At 39.5% G+C, this 21,183-nt stretch overlaps 1 protein-coding gene across 2 annotated transcripts in view; it reads right to left on the reverse strand.

The window, feature by feature from the left end:
- Positions 1-718: 718 nt before the first annotated feature.
- The window catches only part of CHRM5 (cholinergic receptor muscarinic 5), a 99,663-nt gene continuing 79,198 nt past the window's right edge, over positions 719-21,183 (reverse strand). Inside the window, exons 1-2 of one of the 2 annotated variants that reach the window (XM_042477755.1) lie at positions 15,979-16,021; positions 719-7,152 (exon numbers count right to left, since the gene is read on the reverse strand). In XM_042477755.1, the coding sequence (XP_042333689.1) occupies positions 5,488-7,080 (1,593 nt within the window). In that variant the 5' untranslated portion in view covers positions 7,081-7,152; positions 15,979-16,021 and the 3' untranslated portion in view covers positions 719-5,487. Of the gene's footprint in view, positions 7,153-15,978; positions 16,022-21,183 lie in introns of those variants that run through there. The other variant, XM_042477746.1, reaches the window with a different exon arrangement.

The following is a 21,183-nucleotide window of genomic DNA, read 5'->3' on the forward strand; positions in this document are numbered from 1 at the left end:
AGAGACACACGAGAACAATTAAACTCCAAACCACCCCTTTGAAGGCTGACTGTTGATTCTTCAGTGCATATAGGGGACAGTAAATAAGAGGGGTGGCATGGAATGGCTGGAACCTTGAACAACAGCCCCCCATGTAATTTTGTCCTACATTTTGTCCCGGTTTATAGTAGAGAATTATGGCAACCCTGCCCTCATGCTGCCACATTTTGTTGCATATATTTTGTTGAATCTCTTTCAATTGAATCTAGGTTACTCCAGTTCTGGGTTCCAAACTGGATCTTTCTCTCTGTTATGTTGATACTTCTTTTAGTCATGTTATACATGTGTGTATATGGATGAAAGGTGGTGGGCTCCATGTATGGATAAGAATGGAAAATGGCATGGAAAATGTGAACCCAGCTAACAGGCTTCACTCAGAGCCAGAGGAGATTGGCAGACCTTCCCTTAAAGCAAAGCCTAAGTCATCACATGTTGACTTTGGAGCAAAACAATTTCATCCTTTGGAGTGTGGCAAACTAAAACAACAACAAAGCATAGGCAAGAGTGTGGCCTACCTTAAAAGGGAAACGCTCCAATAATTAATCCAGGGGTAGGCAACCCTTTTAAGCTGGGGGCCGGGTTGCTGGCCCTCAGACAACTGGGGGGGGGGGGGGGCGAAGCCAAAAAATAAATAATTAAATAATTTTAAAAACAAATTAAATAAATAAATAAACCGGAACAAATGCAGGATAAAATTTTCAAATGGAGGACAATTTTTTTAAGAAGAGAGAAAAACAGCAACATCCAGAAGAGCTAGATTAGAAGTCACAAAGTATAAGGGGAACAGCAGGAAATGTAGTGTGTCATATCCAAAGATTCTTGTAACCCATCTCCATCCTTTCAAGTACAGATAGCTTTCTAATGGTGAGGCTGGACAAGTCTCTGCACAGTTACCTGAAGATCCTCATGAATAAAAATGACAACCACAAACTGAGTCTTCATCCCAATAGCAGAATGCTTCCTTGGCAGTGTGTGGCATGCTGAGTCTTATTTCAGAAGAGGAATAATGGACTACACCCTCACTAGTATGCCTGTAAAGTAAGGCAGCCATTTGGGGGTGGTTCCTCTGACAGTTGTCACTGCTGGTTAGTACTTCTGACTTGTTTTAAAGGACAGAATGGGATACATCATGATAATACATATCAGCAAGTGCTTGGCTGGTTTCTCTCTATTTAGGAGATTTTTATTCGTCACAAGGTGTTACACAGTCCATGCTTCCTTGGAATACCTGTCTGCTTTTGCTGCTCATATGAAATCCATATAAATTTCTGTAAGTCAGCATCAACCTTAGAATCATCCTGTAATGGAAGCCTTTAATTTTTGCTTCAGCAATAGACAGAATTGCAACTACATAATTCAGCCATCTCACTTGGTTCTTTTCTACAAACACAGCTGGAGCACTGTGCAATCCAGTTAGCATGACACAGATCTCATACTGCTCTCAAGACATACAAAATGGATATTCAGAAGCGTTAAAACAAAAGGTGGAATTTCTACATTGTTATTGGAAGCTCTCAGTTTCCCTTTCTCATTATTCAAACATATTGGGGGGGAAAGATAAATACACTCCAATGTTTAATATGGTTCCAGATATTTACAATATATCCCAGAGTTTGGCAGTGTAATGTTTCAGTTGTTAGCAGCATAGATTGAGTATATACTTAAGAGTTACACTTAACTGATACTTTGGCATCCACCACTGTGTAGTCTTACACATCTACGCAACAAATAGACTATAAATATTTATAAAACATTCCTGTTGAACAGAAACTAGTGACAAAAATAACTTCCCATTGAACTTCAATACTAGAAGGCAAAGCTTTCTTTAGCAGAAACATTGCAGTAACATTGCAGGTAGCAGAAAACTTTTACACTCTTATACATTTCGCCAGTATTATATAACTTGTGTCACTAAAGTGCATGTAATTTGAATCAAACATACATATATCATACACATATGAATGTTTGTTCAAATTAAAAAATAAGCCAGTATAACCCAAAACATACACTATACACAGAAAATGCTCTGATAGTGGTGAATGAAAAAAATATTCAGAGGTCTCTATAATAACCCGCACTTTCCTTTAACAATTATACACAAAAGCACCAAAAACAACTGGCACAATATAAAATACTTATAATTAATCATATTGAAACCAGAACACACATTTCACATTATTATACAGCTACTTTAAATTAGATTTATTCCCTCTGGAAAAAAATGGGGAATCTTTTCAAATAACTTGCATATCGTCAAGTTATTTACGATGTTATTAAATTCTATAGCTGTGGAGAAATCTTTTCTTTCTCGTATACCAGTTCTTACTGAAAACACTTATGACTTCATTGGAAGCAATGATAAATGTACAAAAACTCTCATAAAATCCACTGTGCTATCTCTGAACTGTGCAACACTACATTTTACAACTAATTACCATGCTAAGCTATAGATGTATATGATGTGATACAAAGATGTACCCTACACCCAAACCTGCACATTCTTGCATTCTTAATCATAATATGCGTGTTTGTTAACTGAATCCATTTTTAAACTGAAGACCAGGAAAGCATGAATATCTGAAGCTCGCATTGACAGCTATAGAACTACGATGTGCCCATGAAAGTTTGGAGCTCTACAATTTTAAAGCTAATAATACAAATTTTGCCGCTCCAGTTTTACTGGATTTTGTATTAAACAGGGTCAGCAGTACCACCAGGCAGGTTGAAGTGACAGGCCTCAGATGACAGATGTTGGGGGACAGTGGTAAACTGTTCTTCATGAACTCTCTGCTTTTTGCTAGAGAGCTGCACATGCCACACAAACCATCTTGCCCTCCCTACAAGAGTTCTGGAGAATGCTATCCCCTTGCCTGTCAAAGTAAGATTTAACTGCCAATCCAGATAGGTTTTGTATACTGGCTAGAGAAGGGTCACAGTCCTGTCCTTCACCTTAGGCAAAGAAATGTTTTGGCCTGGCCCTGGTCTTAGTCAATTCCCAATCCGGAGCCTATGTGCACTTCATGAATCACCTTTTCTATTCACTTCAGCAGAGACATAATTTTCAGACGAAATCACTTTTCATACAAAGAACTTACTATTCCACTGAAATAGCCATAGCTTGTGGGGTGCTCAGTGTGTCTATCAGATCTCCCACCCCTTTTAAGGGATCAGGCAATGGAGTAGATTTTTGGTCTTCAAATGCTTTTTTATGATTATCAGTTTTTCTTCACTTAGAGTAGAATCTAGGCAAATGCTGATAGAAGGAAGTGTGCAGAAGCTGACTTTTTTACTTCTTCCCCCCATGAGCAGCCCTCCTTTAAAGCCCTTTCATGGATTGGAAATCCTGCTGAATATAATGCTGTGGATGTTTCCCCTAACCCAGGTACAGGTAGCTTACATGGGCAGGAGCTCTGCTCATGGAAGGTGCTTCTGCTTCATTTTTGGCAACCACATTACCCCTCATCTGCATCCCTTTCCATTGGGAAGAGCTCTTTAATCCTGAGTGTGGCTTTTGGGGAGGCTCACAGAGCAGCTGGGGAAAAGACATGTTGGAAAGTTATCTTCCACCCATCTCCTGCTTTTGTTTTTGTCTAGATATAACCCCTGGTAACTATTTCCATGGGGTTGGGCTTAGAATGTCCTATTAAAGTAACTGGGACCAATTTGTCAGCGCTATGTTAAGTTTCACTGATTTCATGGGTCTGATCTAAATGTGACTTTTTGATCCAAGCCATAACAGCTAGTATATTTTGACTTTTCAGTATCTGTTATTGCTTTCTTCTGATCGGGTCATCAAAACAGTGATGTGCCACAAGCACATACGCTTAAAATAGATACAGTATTATACAAAATTCAGCTACTTCCACTCCAATCAGAAGGGACACATCCTCTGCAACTTTCAGTGGATGCCTGATGGATTGACCTACTTGTGCTGTGGGTTTAGGCGTTCAAGTATTGTCATCAAAAATCCAGACAGCAGAGAGGTAGATGATTTCACTGCCTTTTCCTTCTTTTTAAAAATTTTGTACTGTTTGACTGATACAGATTATGTGATTCACAGAGAAACTTGACTTAAAACATTTGTGAACAGGTTTGTAAAACTTTGGCTACGAAGTGTGCAATGTTATGTGCAACCATCTTCAACCAATCTTCACTCAATATCTAATATATTTTAATATCATCTTTTTAGATAGATTGGCAGCCTTGTTAATTAATTTCAAAAGGATTTACTTCTAAGATAGTTTCTATTGAAGGTCAAAGTGAAGTCCAGATCTAAAACCAGGTACAGTACTTATTGATAAAGCAGTGAACTGCTATGAACACAATTGTAATTAACATTATTCATGAACAAGTTTCAACTCATTAGTAAAGTACCGGTATGCAGTCCACAAGAACTTTTATGCTCCACGGAAATCATGGGGCTTTATAGACTTCTTCATATGCTGTTAAAACATCTACACAGAAGGCAAGCTAATGTAGAAAAGCTACATGTAGATTGTCATGTGTGGATGAGATCTTAGGTCTATTAAAATGTGTTGAAGACTGGGTATTACCATAGTTATTTTGGGATATCAATGAAGACATTCATAATTTATTTTACCTTTGCCTTGGAACCCTTACATGGGGTTGTAGGCAGGTGAAAAGCAGGTAATAAAGATCAATTTGATTTGCATTAATGTTTTAGATTAATACACTGGGTTTTAAAACTCAAACTCCTTCAAAACCACTTAAATATGAACAAGTAACATTGGAAAGAAAATTAATTTCTACCCTTATTTGCTTGTGATGTGAATTTCTTTGACAAAATAATTGATTCCCTCATTTACTAAAGACACCATACAGTCTTTCCTCTACATTTCTTGTCCACACAGAGGGGGGGGGGGGGAATCTGTGATGAGTGTATAGCCTCACAGACAACTCCATGACCAAGTTTATTCACTGGGAAATTATCTCAACCATTTATTCCTGATCACTGACACTTGCCTTCCTTTGACTTCCATCCATTTAGGAGACAATTTTGCAGAGATAGGTATGCACCTCGTTCTGTTTGCAACCTATAACTAAACTGGACAAAGCCTTAGGGAAAAAGAAAAACTAATGGGAAGGCATAATGTTACTTTCTGAAAAGGAGAACTTGATGAATGTAAGGGTCTAGTCTACTAACCATCATTAAGGTCTTTTGACTTGGTCCTCAGTCTGGCAGAACTGTGGAAGGAAATTTCTATGATGTCAGCATTAACAATCCTCTATTGAGCTGTCACAATTATGGAAATGTTCATTGTTGCATCTGCTTTCTTCATAACTATATGTATATATTTAATATCACACAAATTGTGCTTCTTTTATCTGCAGACATATAAAGCAACAACTTTATAAATAAAGACTTGCAGCCAATTTAATTTACAGTGCTTGGCCAAGGTCAATTCTTTTTCAACACTTTAGTTCAAATTAAGGCAGCTTTGTATTTCCCTGCCAGTATATTTTTTCTTCCATTTTTTTCTTCTTCCATTGACAGAAGAGCAACAACTTAAAGGTTTTTCTGAAAGTTTTGTTACAGAGAGCATAACAGATTGGATTGACAGTACTATTCACGTAGCATAGCCAGTAGCCAAGGTGCCACAATGTTGGAGGAATACAATCTGAGCAGAATGTGGAGACTAAAACCATTATATTGTAAGGGGTCCAAGTGAGTATGAAAGCTAAAAGAATGGCACTTAAAGTCTGGGCTGCTTTACGTTCCTTTATGAGTACCATTCTTTTCCTTTTAGTCATTTGGTTATTTATGTTTGGGTCCATGTTTCTGACAGAAGTGTCCTTGGATAACGTGGCAGAACAAGGAGTAATTTTCACTTTCCGGCAGCCATTGTTAGCTTCTGGAGCACCACTAGCTTTCACCACCAAGCGGAACTTATAAGCTATACATTTATTACTTTTTTGAGCATGGCCTTTGGTTGGTGTAAGAAAGTATTTTTGGGTCTCATAGTCATTTTCCCCTTGATGGTCTTTGATAAAGGCTTCTTTTTTCTCTTCTTTGTTTTCATCATCATTTTCTTTTTCTGGGGTGCTACAAGCAACTTGAAAGACAGGATCAGAGGCACGTTTTTCTTCTTCTTCTGATGAGGCATAGCTACTGCAGGTGGTTAGCTGATCTGTCTTTGACCAATCATGAGACATGTTTTGAATCTGAGATGATGCTTTTGCTGTTGCAGAAATACTTCGGCTGGATGATGACCATGAAGCCTGACATCTCTCCCTTTTGGCCAAATTTTGTTGCTTACAGCTAAAGCAGGACTTCAGCAGAGTTTTCTGAGGTTTTATCATTTCAAATTCTGCCACAGAACTTGAGCCTTGTAGCTCAGCTAAGTCCTTGGTGCGTTTTTCAGTCTCCTTATAAATGCGGCAATACAAAATAGTCATCACAGAAACAGGGATATAGAAAGCAGCAATTGCGGTCCCAAAGGTGATGATGGGTTCATACAAAAATTGTATCTGGCATTCTCCAGGTGGAACAGTTCGCTCCCCTACAAAGTATTGCCAGCATAAGATTACTGGTGCCCACAGAATAAAAGAAATGAGCCAGGCTAGGCCAATCATAATACCAGCCCTTCTGGGTGTGCGTTTAGCCCTGTAGGTTAATGGCCGTGTAATTGAAAAATATCGATCAAAGCTGATAACTAACAAATTCATTACTGAGGCATTGCTAGCCACATAGTCTAGGGCTAGCCACAAGTCACATGCCAGACTTCCAAGAGACCAGTGTCCTATTAATATATAAGATGTATAAAGATTCATAGAAAATATTCCAATAATAAGGTCTGCACAAGCAAGACTGAGCAAATAGTAATTGTTCACTGTCTTGAGTTGGCTGTTGACTTTGAAGGATATCATTACAAGAACATTCCCCACTATGGTTATTAAGCTTAAAATGGCTGTTACAGTAGCAATTGTAATTACTTCCCAAAGGCTGTGGCCTTCTATAGGTTTTTGGTTAGCAGCTGTACCATTGACAATGGTTGAATTACTATGTAACTTTTCTTCCATTCTTTTTCTTTTTGGATTAACACCAGCCTCTTTTAGGTTGCTTTTGCTTCTTCATCTGTGCTTTGAAGACACCTTTGTAATGACAAAGAAAGAGAGAAGAAAGCTCATGAAACAATAATGGAATCCTGCCAAATCCATTTAGCATATAAAATAGTTAGACCATTGTATGGTTTTAATTATTAATCACACCGAATTTCAAAGATATTGAAATATATTTTAAAATTATTCCATTTAGAGATATAAATAGGCCTGGTGATATCTTTAATTTCACAGATTTCAGTTGCTGTAAGAGTATGTTGGCTTCTGACTTTACAGAATTATTCATCAAGCAAAACTCTGATTTAAAGGTGAGCAATTACTTTGACTATCCAATCCAGCGCTTCATGCCCCTGGACACCCCGACAGGGGCGGCGAAGAGGAGAAAGGGGCCACCTGGCCCCTTTCTCCTTTGCATTGCTGCCATGGCCATGTAGAAGCCATGCCAGCAATGAGCACGTGTAAAAAGAGCTCCCCAAGCACCCTGCAGCGTCGCTGTGATATCACACATGTGTCAGTCCGTGTGGAGGCAGTGCATGCATGACGCTATTGTCCCACACTTTGTATGAGCGCTATGCTTCCAAGATCGCACTGTCCATACAAACTAGGGCTGGGGAGTGTGTGATTGCTGCACGCTCCCCAGCCCTAGTTTTGACCCAAGGATGGCGCTTCCACGCCATCTGTATCAGGCCCACATGTTTCATTATATCCCAAACCCTCCCTAACCCTCTCATCCTTAATAAAATACAATTAAATTATTAGACAATTGTTAAAACAATTATTAAAACAAGGGAGAGGCAGTTAGGGCAATTGTCAAATGAATAAATGCAAGGATCTTAATCTGGAAAGGCCTGCTGGAAGAGATATGTCTTGACTGCCTTTTTAAAGCAATAAAGACTAGTAATACTTTGAATCTCTTCTGGCAGACTATTCCATAATGTCGGAGTGGCTGAAGAGAAGGTCCTCTGGGTAACTGCAGCCAGACTAGTTTTAGCTGGCTGCAGTAAGTTTTTAGTTGAGGACTTCAGTGTGTGGGGTGGATTATATGAGAGAAGGCGATCCCGTAGGGAGGCTGGATCTAAGCCATAAAGTGCTTTAAAGGTTATAACCAGCACCTTGTACAGTATTGTGCCCAGAAATTAATAGGCAATCAGTGTTTGTGCTGTCAAGTGTGTATGCTGAGGAGTTTTGGTCCAAAAAGTAACTTGATACTGAATTTATTAGTACTAATAACATGTAGCTATGAATATATATTAAAGTGAATAAAAATTTGAGGAATATGTAAGAAAATGCATTAATTTGTTGTGAGGTACATAGATATAATAATAATAATAATAATAATAATAATAATAATAATAATAATAATAAAATTTATTTCTATTTCCCACCTCTCCCTGTGCATCGAGGCAGGATTACAACAAACAAATTATTCCAGCAATGAAAACATATCAAATACATTCAATAAAAACAATAGCATATCATCAATACAATAAGGTTAATAAAATACAATTAACTTTTTTATTAATATTTTTATTATCTAACAATAACAGTAACATATAACATATAGGACATACAATAACATACTACGACGAACACTAATGTACACACATATTTACATTTCTGCAATATCTACAATATATTCTATATACATCTTAATATTTGTTGTTCAATGTAACTACAGTGTTTTATAACACTTATGCAATACATCCTTGCTTTCCTGCTTAAATCACATTTCCATTCATTAATAAACATTTCTTCTTTTTCTTCTTATGATCTTATTCTTCATACTTTTACATACTTATTATGACCATGAATGATTTATCTCTATTCTATTTCTATGTAATCCAATTTAATTTCAGGAAATTGTCCACAGTTTCCCACTCTTTGTATTCTTTTTCTTTATTTTTAATTATCATAGTTAATCTGTCCATTTCCTTTAAGTCCAACACTTTTTGTATCCACTCTTCCATGTCTGATATCCTTTTATTTTTCCAATTTTTTGCCAGTAAAATTCTAGCAGCAGTTATTAAATTAAAAGCTATTCTCCAATATTTTTTCTCGTTCTCATGACCCATAAAGGAAGTCATATTTAAGAGGTACACTTCAGGAATCATCGGATATTTTATTTTGAATATTCTTTGTATGCTCTCATGAATTTTTTCCCAAAAACTTTTTATTTTTGGGCATCCCCACCACATGTGATAATATGTGCCTGTTTCATTCTGGCACTTCCAACATTGGTTATGGCTTACTTTATATATTTTTGCAATTCTGACAGGGGTAAAATACCACCTGTTATATACCTTTGAATAGTTTTCTTTTAAATCTTGTGCCACAGTAAATTTAGCAGTCTTTTCCCATGAGTTTTCCCAATTATTCAATGATATTGTACGTCCCAATTCCTGTGCCCACTTAATCATATTTTCAGTTACATTCTCATTTTCTAACTCATATTTCATTAACACTTTATAAAATTTAGCAATTTTTCCTTTATCCTCACTCCAAATTATTTTATCTATCTCGTTCTCCTTTTTATCAAAACCCTCTGTCTTAAAATCTTGTTTAAATTTTCCATTTACTTGCAAGTACCCAAACCACTGTATTTCTTTTCCTTCCGCCTCCAACTCGTAAGAACTCGTTCTATGCTGCTCGTGTCGCGTCCGCGGAGTCACATCCAGCAGAGCTGTTCAGGGTGGTTAGGGAGCTAATTCAGCTCCCTCCTGCCCTGCACCAGATCCTTGAACCTTCTAAGGCCTGCTGTGACCAATTTAATGACTTCTTCGCGGATAAAACCTCTCGGATAAGCGAAGGTCTTGACGCTGACATTCAGGCAGAACCTAGAGTAGAGGTATCCAGAGCCTCCGTGGACTCCATTAAACTGGATCAGTTTGAGTTGGTCGGTACCGATGATGTGGACAAGATCCTTGGAAGTGTTCGGAAGACGACCTGCTCTCTCGATCCCTGTCCCTCATGGCTAGTGGCCAGGGGGGACCGGCGTAACTTTATTGTTACGCCGGATCATTAATACATCTTGATGGGAAGGCAATTTCCATCAGAATTAAATTGGCCATTGTAAAACCTATATTAAAAAAAGCCTTCCCTCGACCCCCTGGTACACAACAATTATCGGCCAGTCTCGTGCTGCCATTTTTGGGGAAGGTGATTGAGAGGGCGGTTTGCGATCCAGCTTCAGGCGGTCTTGGATGAAAGGAATATCTGGACCCATTTCAAACTGGCTTCCGGGCTGGTTACGGGGTTGAGACGGCCATGGTCGCCTTGTCGATGATCTCCGTCTGGGCATTGACAGGGAAGCGTGTCCCTGTTGGTGCTTCTTGGACATCTCAGCGGCTTTCGATACCATAGACCATGTATCCTTCTGGGCGGCCTGGCAGAGGTGGGAATCGGGGGCACTGCGCTCCAGTGGTTCCGGTCCTACCTCTCTGGGAGGTCCCAGATGGTGCAGCTGGGAGACGTGTGCTCCAACGAGCGGGCCCTTAAAACTGGGGTCCCTCAAGGAGCCATTCTGTCTCCCATGCTATTTAACATTTACATGAAACCGCTGGGAGAGATCATCCGGAGGCATGGGGCGCGGGGTTATCAGACGCTGATGACACCCAAAGCATTTTCTCTATGTCTCTGACTGATGCAGTGGCCGAGGATGGCGTCTCTCCTCTCGCGTGGTACATAATTACAAGAGAACATCAATGATAGCCAATATATATCTGAAGAGTGGAGTGGTAACAGTCCATATGAACAATGTTGCTGATTTTAGCAGTGAAAGTGGTTCTACTGCTGCAACATAATATTAAAGTCCAAATCTAAAAGCAATAATAATGGTGATGTTGGAGCAAATGAACTTGAAGTTGGAACTGATAATATTGGGCTGGTAGCAGGGTCCTTATAGGTTGAATTCAGATGGGACGGCTACCTCTGGAGTCCTGTTGGCCGTTTCGACTCACCAAGGTCTTCTCAGCATATTAATTCATAACCGGATTAATATAGTACATTGTGTGTTCCATACTTCTAAATGCACAGGTGACAATCAAAGATACATTATAGAGGATATATCTTTAAGAAAATTCAATGCATCATTCTATCACCTGCAGCCTATTGCTGAGGTAGAGTTTTATGACTTACTATTCCTGTGAACTTGTACCAGCATTCTGTCTTATCGTCAAGCCAAGCTGTTAATGGTGTGGGTAAGAATAATGATTCATTTGTTTGTCAATTATATTATTTTTATGTGTATTATGTTACTGATGGTAATTATGTACTTTGATTGTCAACCTTGTGCATTTAGAAGTATGGAACACACAATGTACTATTATCCGGTTATGAAATTAATATGCTGATGAAGACCCTTGGTGAGTCGAAACGGCCACACAGGACTCCGGAGGTAGCCGTCCCATCTGAATTCAACCTATAAGGACCCTGCTACCAGCCAATATATCAGTTCCCCACTTCAAGTTCATTTGCTCCAAGCATCATCCTTATTATTGCTTTTTAGATTTTGGACTTTAATATTATGTTGCCGCAGTAGAACCACTTTCACTGCTAAATCAGCAACATTGTTCATATGGACTGTTACCACTCCACTCTTCAGATATATATTGGCTCTCATTGATGTCTCTTGTAATTATGTACTTGATATATATATTTGTGTAGAAATAGTCTCAGTTATTACACAGATCTCTTGTTGATGACCTATAAAGCCCTAAATGGCTTGGGCCCAGGATACCTGAGGACCCGCCTCTCCCCGTACATTCCGTCCCGCACCCTCAGAACATCTGGGCAGCAACTCCTTAGGGTGCCAGGGGCCAGGCTTACCTCTACCACGAGGAAGTCTTTCTCTATCGCTGCCCCGGCCCTTGGAACACGCTGCCCTCAGAGCTCCGCTCGGCACACCTCCTGGCCCAATTCAGAAAGGATGTTAAACCTTTCTGTTAAGATCGCTTCCCCCAATCACCGTCCTAGCAGGCCTCTTGCACTCCTGGCTCTGCAAGAGGATTGGGCAACGGGGGCTGTTGTGTCTTGTTGTATATTGATTGTGAAGAGGTTACTGTTTTTAATTGTTATTTGCTTGTGTTATGTTGTACCGCCCTGATCTCAGGAAGGGCGGTGATATAATAAAAGTTTTATTTATTATTTATTATAACTCTTCTTTAGTTTTTATTTCCCAGTCTCCTTTTTTATTTACTTTATAAGTCGTTATATTTTAACCATTCTCTGTTTTCTCCCACCTGCCAAAAAAGGCCTCTTGAGTGGATACCCATAATGGGATTTTCTATACATATCTTTTTTTATTGTATTCCATATCATCAACAAGGTATATCAACATTTTATGATTGTCTATTTATCCAGTCCTGAATCCACAAAAGCCCACAGGCCCAAAATACATTTTCAGTCTGGTAAAGCCCACCACCTTTGTCATTACCTTTTTTTAATATTTGAAACTTAATCCTTGCTTTTTTTTCCTTTCCACAGGAAGTTTTGTTTATTTCGCTACCTTCTATAAAGACTTTTTCTTTCATAATTATTGGCAGATTTTGATATAAGAAAATTTTCTTGGGAGTATATTCATTTTAAAATTGCAACCCGTCCCAATAAAGAAATTTCCTGTTATTCCATGTCTGTAATCTTTTTTAATTGGGTCCATGATCTTTTGTAGTTGTTTTCAACAGTTCAATATTTTTATTTGTTAACCAAACCCCAAATATTCACTTTTCTCTCTCTCTAATTCCTGCCTTTCAATGTTAATTCTATTTCTCTTTCTTTTTTCATATTTTTCGTATCATAATGTTTTTTTTCTTTATTTACTTTAATACCAGACCTTTTCCAAATTCCCTTCATTCAATTACGGTATCCTCTATACTCTTTTGGGGTCATCCAAGATCAAGACCATACTCCGCATACGCGCGGGGTTTATACTCACACCCTTTTACTCTAACACCCCTTATTTTTTCATTATTTCTGATTGCATTGCATAGAACCTCAAGTACGATTATAAAAGTAATGGAGATAGCGGGCACCCCTGTTTTGTCCTTTTTCTACTGATATTTGTTCTGTTTTTTGCCGTGTTACCACAATTGCACTTTTTGTTCTGTATATAACTGACTTAAATTCCTCAAACCGATGTTCCAAACCCATTAATTTTATACTGTCAAACATAATCCCCATCTCATACTGTCGAATGCCTTTTCGGCATCGACAAATACTAATGCCATTTCTTTTTCTTTCAATTAGAATAATATTCTATTACATTTAATTCGTCCATATATATGTCTTCTTGCCTAGCCGGCAAAAATCCATTTTGATCATTATTATGATATAATCGAATCTTTTTTAGTCTGTTTGCTATATTCCTGAAAATATTTATAATTATGTTCATTAGAGTATTGGTCTATAATTGACACAAACATACTGTCCTTACCCTCTTTAGGTATAAGAGAAACATTTACGTTTGCCATGTTTTGGGTATACCCTCTTCCACTATCTTGTTAACATTACATTTAATATACTGACAATTTCCCCCTCAAAGGTTTGATAAATAGGATGTGAAACGTCGGTCCAGGTGCCTTACCCTCCTTCAGAGATCTTATTGCCTGTATAATCTCCTCATTTTGTATAGGCTTCTCTAATTTTCTATCTGTTCATGACAGTGCACTATTTTCTTTTTCCACGGTTCTTGTTATCTTACTTACTATCCTCCTCCTCTAAATTTTCTTTAACAGTTCCTTAAAATATCTTGAATGCTTTCAGAATTCCTTTCTGTACTGGTAATAATTTTTCACCTTTTAAATTTTATTTATCATCTTCTTTTCCTCTTCCCTTCTTAATTTATAGGCTAACCACTGACCTGTTTTATTCTCACCTTCAAAATATTTTTGTCGTGCCTTTTTTAATTTATTATACAATTAACTTTCATAAAACATACAGTACTAATGGAGGTGGGATATTTTACAGCAAATTTGGTGGATAGGCTCGCCGGAAGAGATCCGTCTTGAGTGTCTTCTTGAAGGCATCTAAGGTGGTAATCTATTCCGGCAAGTCGTTCCATAACTTGGGGGTTATGGCAGAAAATGCTCTGTGGGAAGTTGTTGTTAACCTAGTTTTTGCACTCTCAGATGTCCTGAGAGTGCAGGGTGGATTGTGTAGGGAGAGGCATTCCCTCAAGTAACTTGGGCCCAAGCCATATAGGGCTTTAAAGGTAATAACCAACACTTTGTATTGGGCCCGGAAGCTGATCGGCAGCCAGTGAAGAGATTTTAATATTGATGTTATGTGGTCAAACCTAGATGTTCAGGTGACCAATCTGGCTGCAGTATTTTGAACCAATTTAAGCTTCCCAACTTGGTACAAAGGTAGAACGCATTACAGAAATCTAAACGAGAGATTACAAGTGCGAGTACCACTGCTTGAAAATGGGTGACTTTCCATTTTCACATGGGGGGGAGGTCTGGAACAGATCACCCGCGAAAACAGAGGGGCTACTGTAGTTACTTTTGAATAAAAAATTTACTGAAAGGTGTTGAACTTGTTTTTGTTTTGGTGGTTGTGTAAGAAGCTATCCCTATTCCTTCCATATTATTTCTGCTTCTGGTACTAAATTTTCTGTTACAAAGGCCATGTCCAGGAACACATCTACTTCATTAAGTAAGTTATACCTTTATGAGGAAATAGAAATGGGAAGAAACATGGAAACAACTAAGTGATGTAATACTGCAAAGAAAACCGGAAGCATGGAATAGCCTTTAAGATGTCGTGGAAGACTAAAGTTTGTGTCTCAATAAAGGGAATAGTGGAGTAAATGTTCAGTAATAGTAATATACTCCTTTTAAGTCTACTCTCAATCCCTTTAGGAATAAATGTTTAAAATAGCTTTCTTTCTCTTTCTCTTTCACACACATACACACAGAGTGAATGAAATCTAGACTACTGTTCTGCTTTTCTTCATCTCCTGCCCATAGCAACTGGAATTCATTGCTTGGCTCTTTCTCATATGCCAGAATACAGCAGAAGATAATCTATTCTTTTCTGACCTCACATTGTTTTGGAACTGCAAAAGCACATATACTGAAGTTCAAGTTTTGGAGCCTACTTTTGCCAATGCTGTAGGCCAAGGCTGGGCAAAGTGAAGCCCACAGTCTGCATGTGGCCCTTCAACCCCTATATGTCCAGCCCATGAAACCTTCAGAAGCCCTACAAATCCTCCAGACACCCCAATTTTTTTTAAAGGTTGAGCCAATTTTGGGAGATATTTTATCCAAAATTTAGCCAAAGGCCCCTGAAACCATCCACAGATGCCCCACCCCCAGAGCCCACAAACCCTCCAAAAATCCTGGAAAAAAAAATCATCGCAAATCAGCCCATGTGGCAGCTGGAAGGGATGTTGTATCTCTTCCCGTTTGCCAAAATGCATCAGTGCAGCCTATATAATGGGGAGGATAGCTCCTGCCCACTCCACAGTTGCCCATGCCTGCTGTAAACAGAAGGATTTTTTGTTGTACTTGTATGTCTACAATTTCAGAACACCAGAGAAAAGCTTTCTGTGTCTGGACCCTTAAAAAATAACCCTCTGGTTTCCACCCACTCTTCTTGCACAAACAGTTCAAATTTTAAATTCAAGTGTTCCTTAAACGCTTTTCTTGTTTTTGTTATTAATTGCCCTCACGTTGATCTCCATTCATGGTGACCTTGTGGTTGAGACACCTCCAAGGGCACTGTCTTCCACTGCTCTGCTTAGGTTTTGCAATTCATTCCCATGACCTCCCCAACTGATTCTAGCCATCTAGCATGGTATCTTCCTCTCTTTCTCCTATCCTCTACTTTTCTAGCATTATTGTCTTTCGTAATGTATTGTACCTTCTCATGATGTGGTCAGAGTATGACAGCCTCAGTTTGATCATCTTGGCTTCTAGGGATATTTCAGGCTTGATCTGTTGAAAGACATATTTGTCTGTCATTTTGGCTGTCTACAGAATCCTCAGCAGTCTTCTCCAGCACAATATTTCAAATGTTTTTACATTTATTTAGAGAGGGAATTAGAACTTAGCCTTTAAAACCTTATCTCTGATAAATGATAAGCAGCGATTTGGGGTTTTACTGATTACCAAGACCATGAAGGTCTATCCCACCCCAAGTACCTACTTTGAGCCAGGGTCCCAGCACTACTAATAATGGTGGTCTTTCCCCTGCAGCTCAGTTGATCAACCGGGTTGTGGGGGAACGTGGTAACAGTGGTCCTAAAAGCAGAAGAGAAGGGGCACAGGTTGTACACCCCTGTTTTAAACAGTGTTGACATGTGTAGCTGTCTACACCTACAGATGGAAGGTCCACACATGCCATTTATCACAATGAAAAAAACCTGAGAGAAAATGCACCCTCAACTGGAAAGCAGAGTAATGGCCTGGAACACTGCATTTCAAGCTATGTGATGTGGGGGACCAGCAAATATTTTTCCAGTATGTCAGGGACGTGCACTAAATTTTGATCCATTGGGTAGAATTGTTTCTTTCTTTCCTGGAAGCTCTCCTAGGACTAGTAGCCAATGGGTCTGGGAGCAACACTAGTCCAGAGACCCTCAGTCTGAGTAGCAATGGGCTAGAAGATTGACCTGGGCATTTTTTTTCCTATTGAGATTTTTACCTATCCTCCATCTTCAACGCCAAATAATCCAGTTACATGAGGATGAATTTTGCATTATCTGCTATTAAGTTTGTTGGGTGTACAAGAAAGATGCGCTTGTTAAATATCACAGAAACCTTTATATTCTACAGCATGATTCACATGAACTTCTCAGTGAAAATTACATATAGTCTGGATTTGTATTGTTTGTATTGAGGATTAGTGCTCTGTGCTCATTTGCGCAGGCTACTTGTTAGTAGAGTCAATTGTTGTGCCAACAATATGGAATGCACTAAGTTGTTGCCTAATGCAAAAGGGGTTACAGAGGGGAAAGGGAAATATCCCCTGAACTATGGGGTATGCTTGTGTAAGGCAGTATGCTTGTGTAAGGCAGAATAGGTAGAAACCTTTTACATGCAAACTGTGTGTACCCTATTGTTATATGATCCCAGAGAAAACTTTAAATTTTTTAGGAAACTTTCAGATGAAAAATTAAATAGGTTTTTGGTTAAATTGGTTTTTAAAGCCTGCTTAACTCTGCACAGGTCAAAATACATACTCGGTTTTTAAATGACTTTTTCTCCCCTTCCCCACTTCTGAAGCAGATGTTATACATGGAACAAATACCACAAAAAAGGCTCAGAGGACTTTTTTTTAAAGTCATATGTGAAATGATCCTTGGCAACATTTTCTGGTTCATCTTAACTGTGCTTTCAGCGTGTCACAGGAACTTCCTATTGGGAGCAAAAGAAAATACTACACTCATTCTACTTTAAAAATTATGCCTGATGAACAAGAGATGGAAGGGCAAATAATGAATGAAAAATGTGATAGTGAAACAGACTAACAATAAGAACAATGATCCTTCAGTCTTGATCCCTTTGAGTACCAAACAGAAGCCACAATATACAGTACTGTACACAGAGCCCCCAACTATGGACAAAGTGACTCTCCATCCCTTTGCTCTGAAACTCAGATATTTGCATTTTCTGCAAGACCTGATTCCAAGATTTTGTGAGCCTTCAGACACCAAAGTACTTGTGGACTCCATTTTTCCTTGCTAGTTTGGTATCTACAATGGTGGTAGTGCCTGGAGTTGCTGCCATCCTATGGTGGGGTATGAGTAAATGCATAGCAGGTGAGTGAATGTCCATGATGTAGTACATGCAGAACTTAGATGAGATAGTTAACTACCACCTGTGTTCAGAAACACTGTTGCTGTCATATCCCACACTCCTCTACTGGGCCTAAATTGGCTCATGTATGCGCATGCAAAATGTGGTGGAAATACTCCCCTAGATTGTTGGAAAAAAATTTACAGAAATTGTCTTTGACCTCTGGGGGTCCAGGGTGCCTCCAAACATGGTGGCAAGCAATGCCTTTCCTAAGCGGCAGGAAGTATTTCGGAGCAATTTTTTTTATTCTGCAAAAAACAAACAAAAAACAACCACTTAGTTTTTTTGACCGCTTGGGTCATGTGGCCCACAGGCTGCACTTTGCCAACCCTTGCTATAATTCATTCTGCTTTGACTGAAGTGGTAAGTAGGGTAGATCTTCTGGTCACCACAACATTGGCCCAAAGACTGATTAACATGTGGATGTTATACTGATTTAGTAGGTGGATTTGTAATTAAATACTTTTTTCTGTGGATATTTTTGACATATGACTGGGGAGGTAAATCACCCAACTGACAACACCCCCTTCCATTGTGTGAATCAGTTCTAAAGACAGTTTCAACTCCACACATACTTGTGATCCTTACAAAACTTCATGCCAGAATGGACATACATTTTGTACAACTTTAGATATGTTTGTTGTTGTTGTGTGCCTTCAAGTCATTTGCAATTTACGGTGACCCATCATGAGGTTTTCTTGGCAAGATTTGTTCAGAGGAGGTTTGCCATTGCTTTCCCCTGAGGCTGAGAGGATGACAAGTGGAGAAGTGAACCATGGTCTTGAGTAGTAGTCCAAAGCTCAAACCAATATGCCACGTTGGTTTTTTATACACTGAGCTGAATGTGATATAGACCTTGATAAGCTTGCAAAGAATCACTGTCTTGCTCTCAAAGGTGCCAGATCAAATAGCATTTCAGGAAGAGGGGGAAATGTTCTATTTTAACTAACTAAGGGGCTAAACAGACCACCCCAAAGGGGTGGTTTTCAGCCACCCCATTACTCGCGGGTTGGAGCTGCAGCAACCTCATGCTGCAGCCCTGATCTAGCCTCCAGAGAGTGTGAAAAGGAGCTACAAAAAGTGGCTCCCTTTTTCACCTACAAAGGGGAGTCATAGGTGCAGCGGCGCAACTTTATAACAGCCCTTTGGTGCTGCATCATGTGGAGACTGGCATGCCAAAATGGTACCTTGGGATCGGGGTTAGGGCACTCAGCGTGTGGATGCTGCGTCCTAACTCCGTCCACAGGCCAGCACTTTGTTCCGGTGTGTATCAGGCCTAAGATCCAAAACACACTGCAGAAATAATCCAGTTTGAGATTGCTTTAACTGCCCTGGCTCAATGCTAGGGAATTATGGGAACTGTAGTTTTGTGAGACATTTAACCTTCTCTGCCAGAGTTCCGGTGCCTCTATAAACTAGTTCCCATGATTCCGCAGCACTCAGCCAGGGCAGCTAAAGAGGTCTCAAACTGGATTTTTTTCTGCAGTGTGTTTTGGGTTTAACTAACCTTCCACTACCTTTTAAACTTTAATTCTATAACAACATTGTTTTCAAATGGGGTTGAGTGCTTTGCTGTTGTTGTTGTTAATTACCTTCAAATAGAGCTTGGCCCATGGCCACTCTATGTATTAGACCTCCAGTCACCCTATCCTCAACTGCCCAGTTTCGTGGCCATGGCTTGTCTGTCCTGTTTTCCTACTGCCTTCCACTTTTCCAAGCCCTTTCCCAAGCACTATCTTTTCTAGCGAGTCCTTTCTTCTCATGATATGGCCAAAATACAGCAACCTCTGTTTAGTCATTTTAGGGGCTGTACAAACGGATGGCGAAACATCACTCCTCCTCTTTGCTGCATATCGTTTCCGGAGCAGCCAAACCACATGGGAACGATACACAGCCAGAAAGAAGCTGCCTAGAGCAGCTTCTTCCTTGCAGCATCATAAGGGCTGCAATGCAGCTTCCTGTGCGCGATGTGCAGACACTATGCGTCACGTATGTCATCATGGCGGCCCCTGTGTGGACAGGAGACTGGTACAATGGCAGCGGCAGCATGTTCTAGGGTTCTGGAGTGTGTGGTTGCTGAACGCTTCAGAACCCTAGAAACAGTGCCACCACGCTGCTTCTTGCCCGTGTATACTGGGCCTTAATTTCCTTGGAGAGTTCAGGCCTGATCTCCTTTAGGACCATTAATTGGCCTTTTTAGTGGTCCATGGCATTTTCATCATTCTTCTCCAGCACCACATCTCCAATGAGTTGATTTTCTTTCAGTCAGCTTTCTTCACTGTCCAGCTTTCACAACCATACAGTTGGCCCTCTGTATCTACAGATTCTTTATCCACAGATTCAACCATCCACAGTTTGAAAATATTTTAAAAATGCATAAATTCCAAAAACCAAACCTTGATTTTGCCATTTTATATAAGGGACACCATTTTACTATGCCACTGTATGCAATGGGACTTTAGAATCCACAGATTTTGGTATCCACCAGGGTTCCTGGAACCAATCCCCAGGAGATGCCAATGGCCCACTGTACATAGAAATGGGAAATACGATGGCAAGGACAATCCTAACTTTGGCATTTAATGATATATCTTGACACTTCAGGATCTTGCCTAGTCCCTTCATAGCATCTCTTCCAAGTCCTAGTCTTGCTCTGATTTCTTGACTGCAACCTCCGCTCTGATTGATGATTAAGCTCAAGTGTGGAAAATCTTGAACTATTTTGATCTCTTCGCTGTCTCCTTTAAAATATGTAGACCATCTGTGGTCATAATTTTTGTTTTATCTCATTACTCTGGCATAAGTTATTATTTCATGGGCATTTCTGAGGGACTTTGTCACGGGCTTCTTCCCATGCTTAGCTGGGACATAATTTATATTTAAGGATGTATACAGTCAGCCCTCTATATCCACAGATTTTTTTTATCCGTGGATTTAAGCATACACGGTTTGAAAATATTTAAAATATACTGTATATAAATTCCAAAAAGCCAACCTTCATTGTGGCATTTTGTATAAGGGATACCATTTTACTATGGGATTATATTTAATGGGACTTGAGCATCCACAGATCTTGGTATCCATGGGGGTCCTGTAACCAAATCCCAGTGGACAGTTGTTTTTCTGTAGGTCGGTAAAATGAGTGCCCAGCTTGTTGGGGACAATTAGCTTACAGACTGTAAACCGCTTAGAGAGTGCTTGATTCACTGATAAATGGTACAGTATAGAAATGTACAGTACATGCTATTGCTATTGAGGATTGCTGCCT

The sequence above is a fragment of the Sceloporus undulatus genome, chromosome 1, assembly GCF_019175285.1.
Source record: "Sceloporus undulatus isolate JIND9_A2432 ecotype Alabama chromosome 1, SceUnd_v1.1, whole genome shotgun sequence".
In the NCBI taxonomy this organism is placed as follows: Eukaryota; Metazoa; Chordata; class Lepidosauria; order Squamata; family Phrynosomatidae; genus Sceloporus; species Sceloporus undulatus.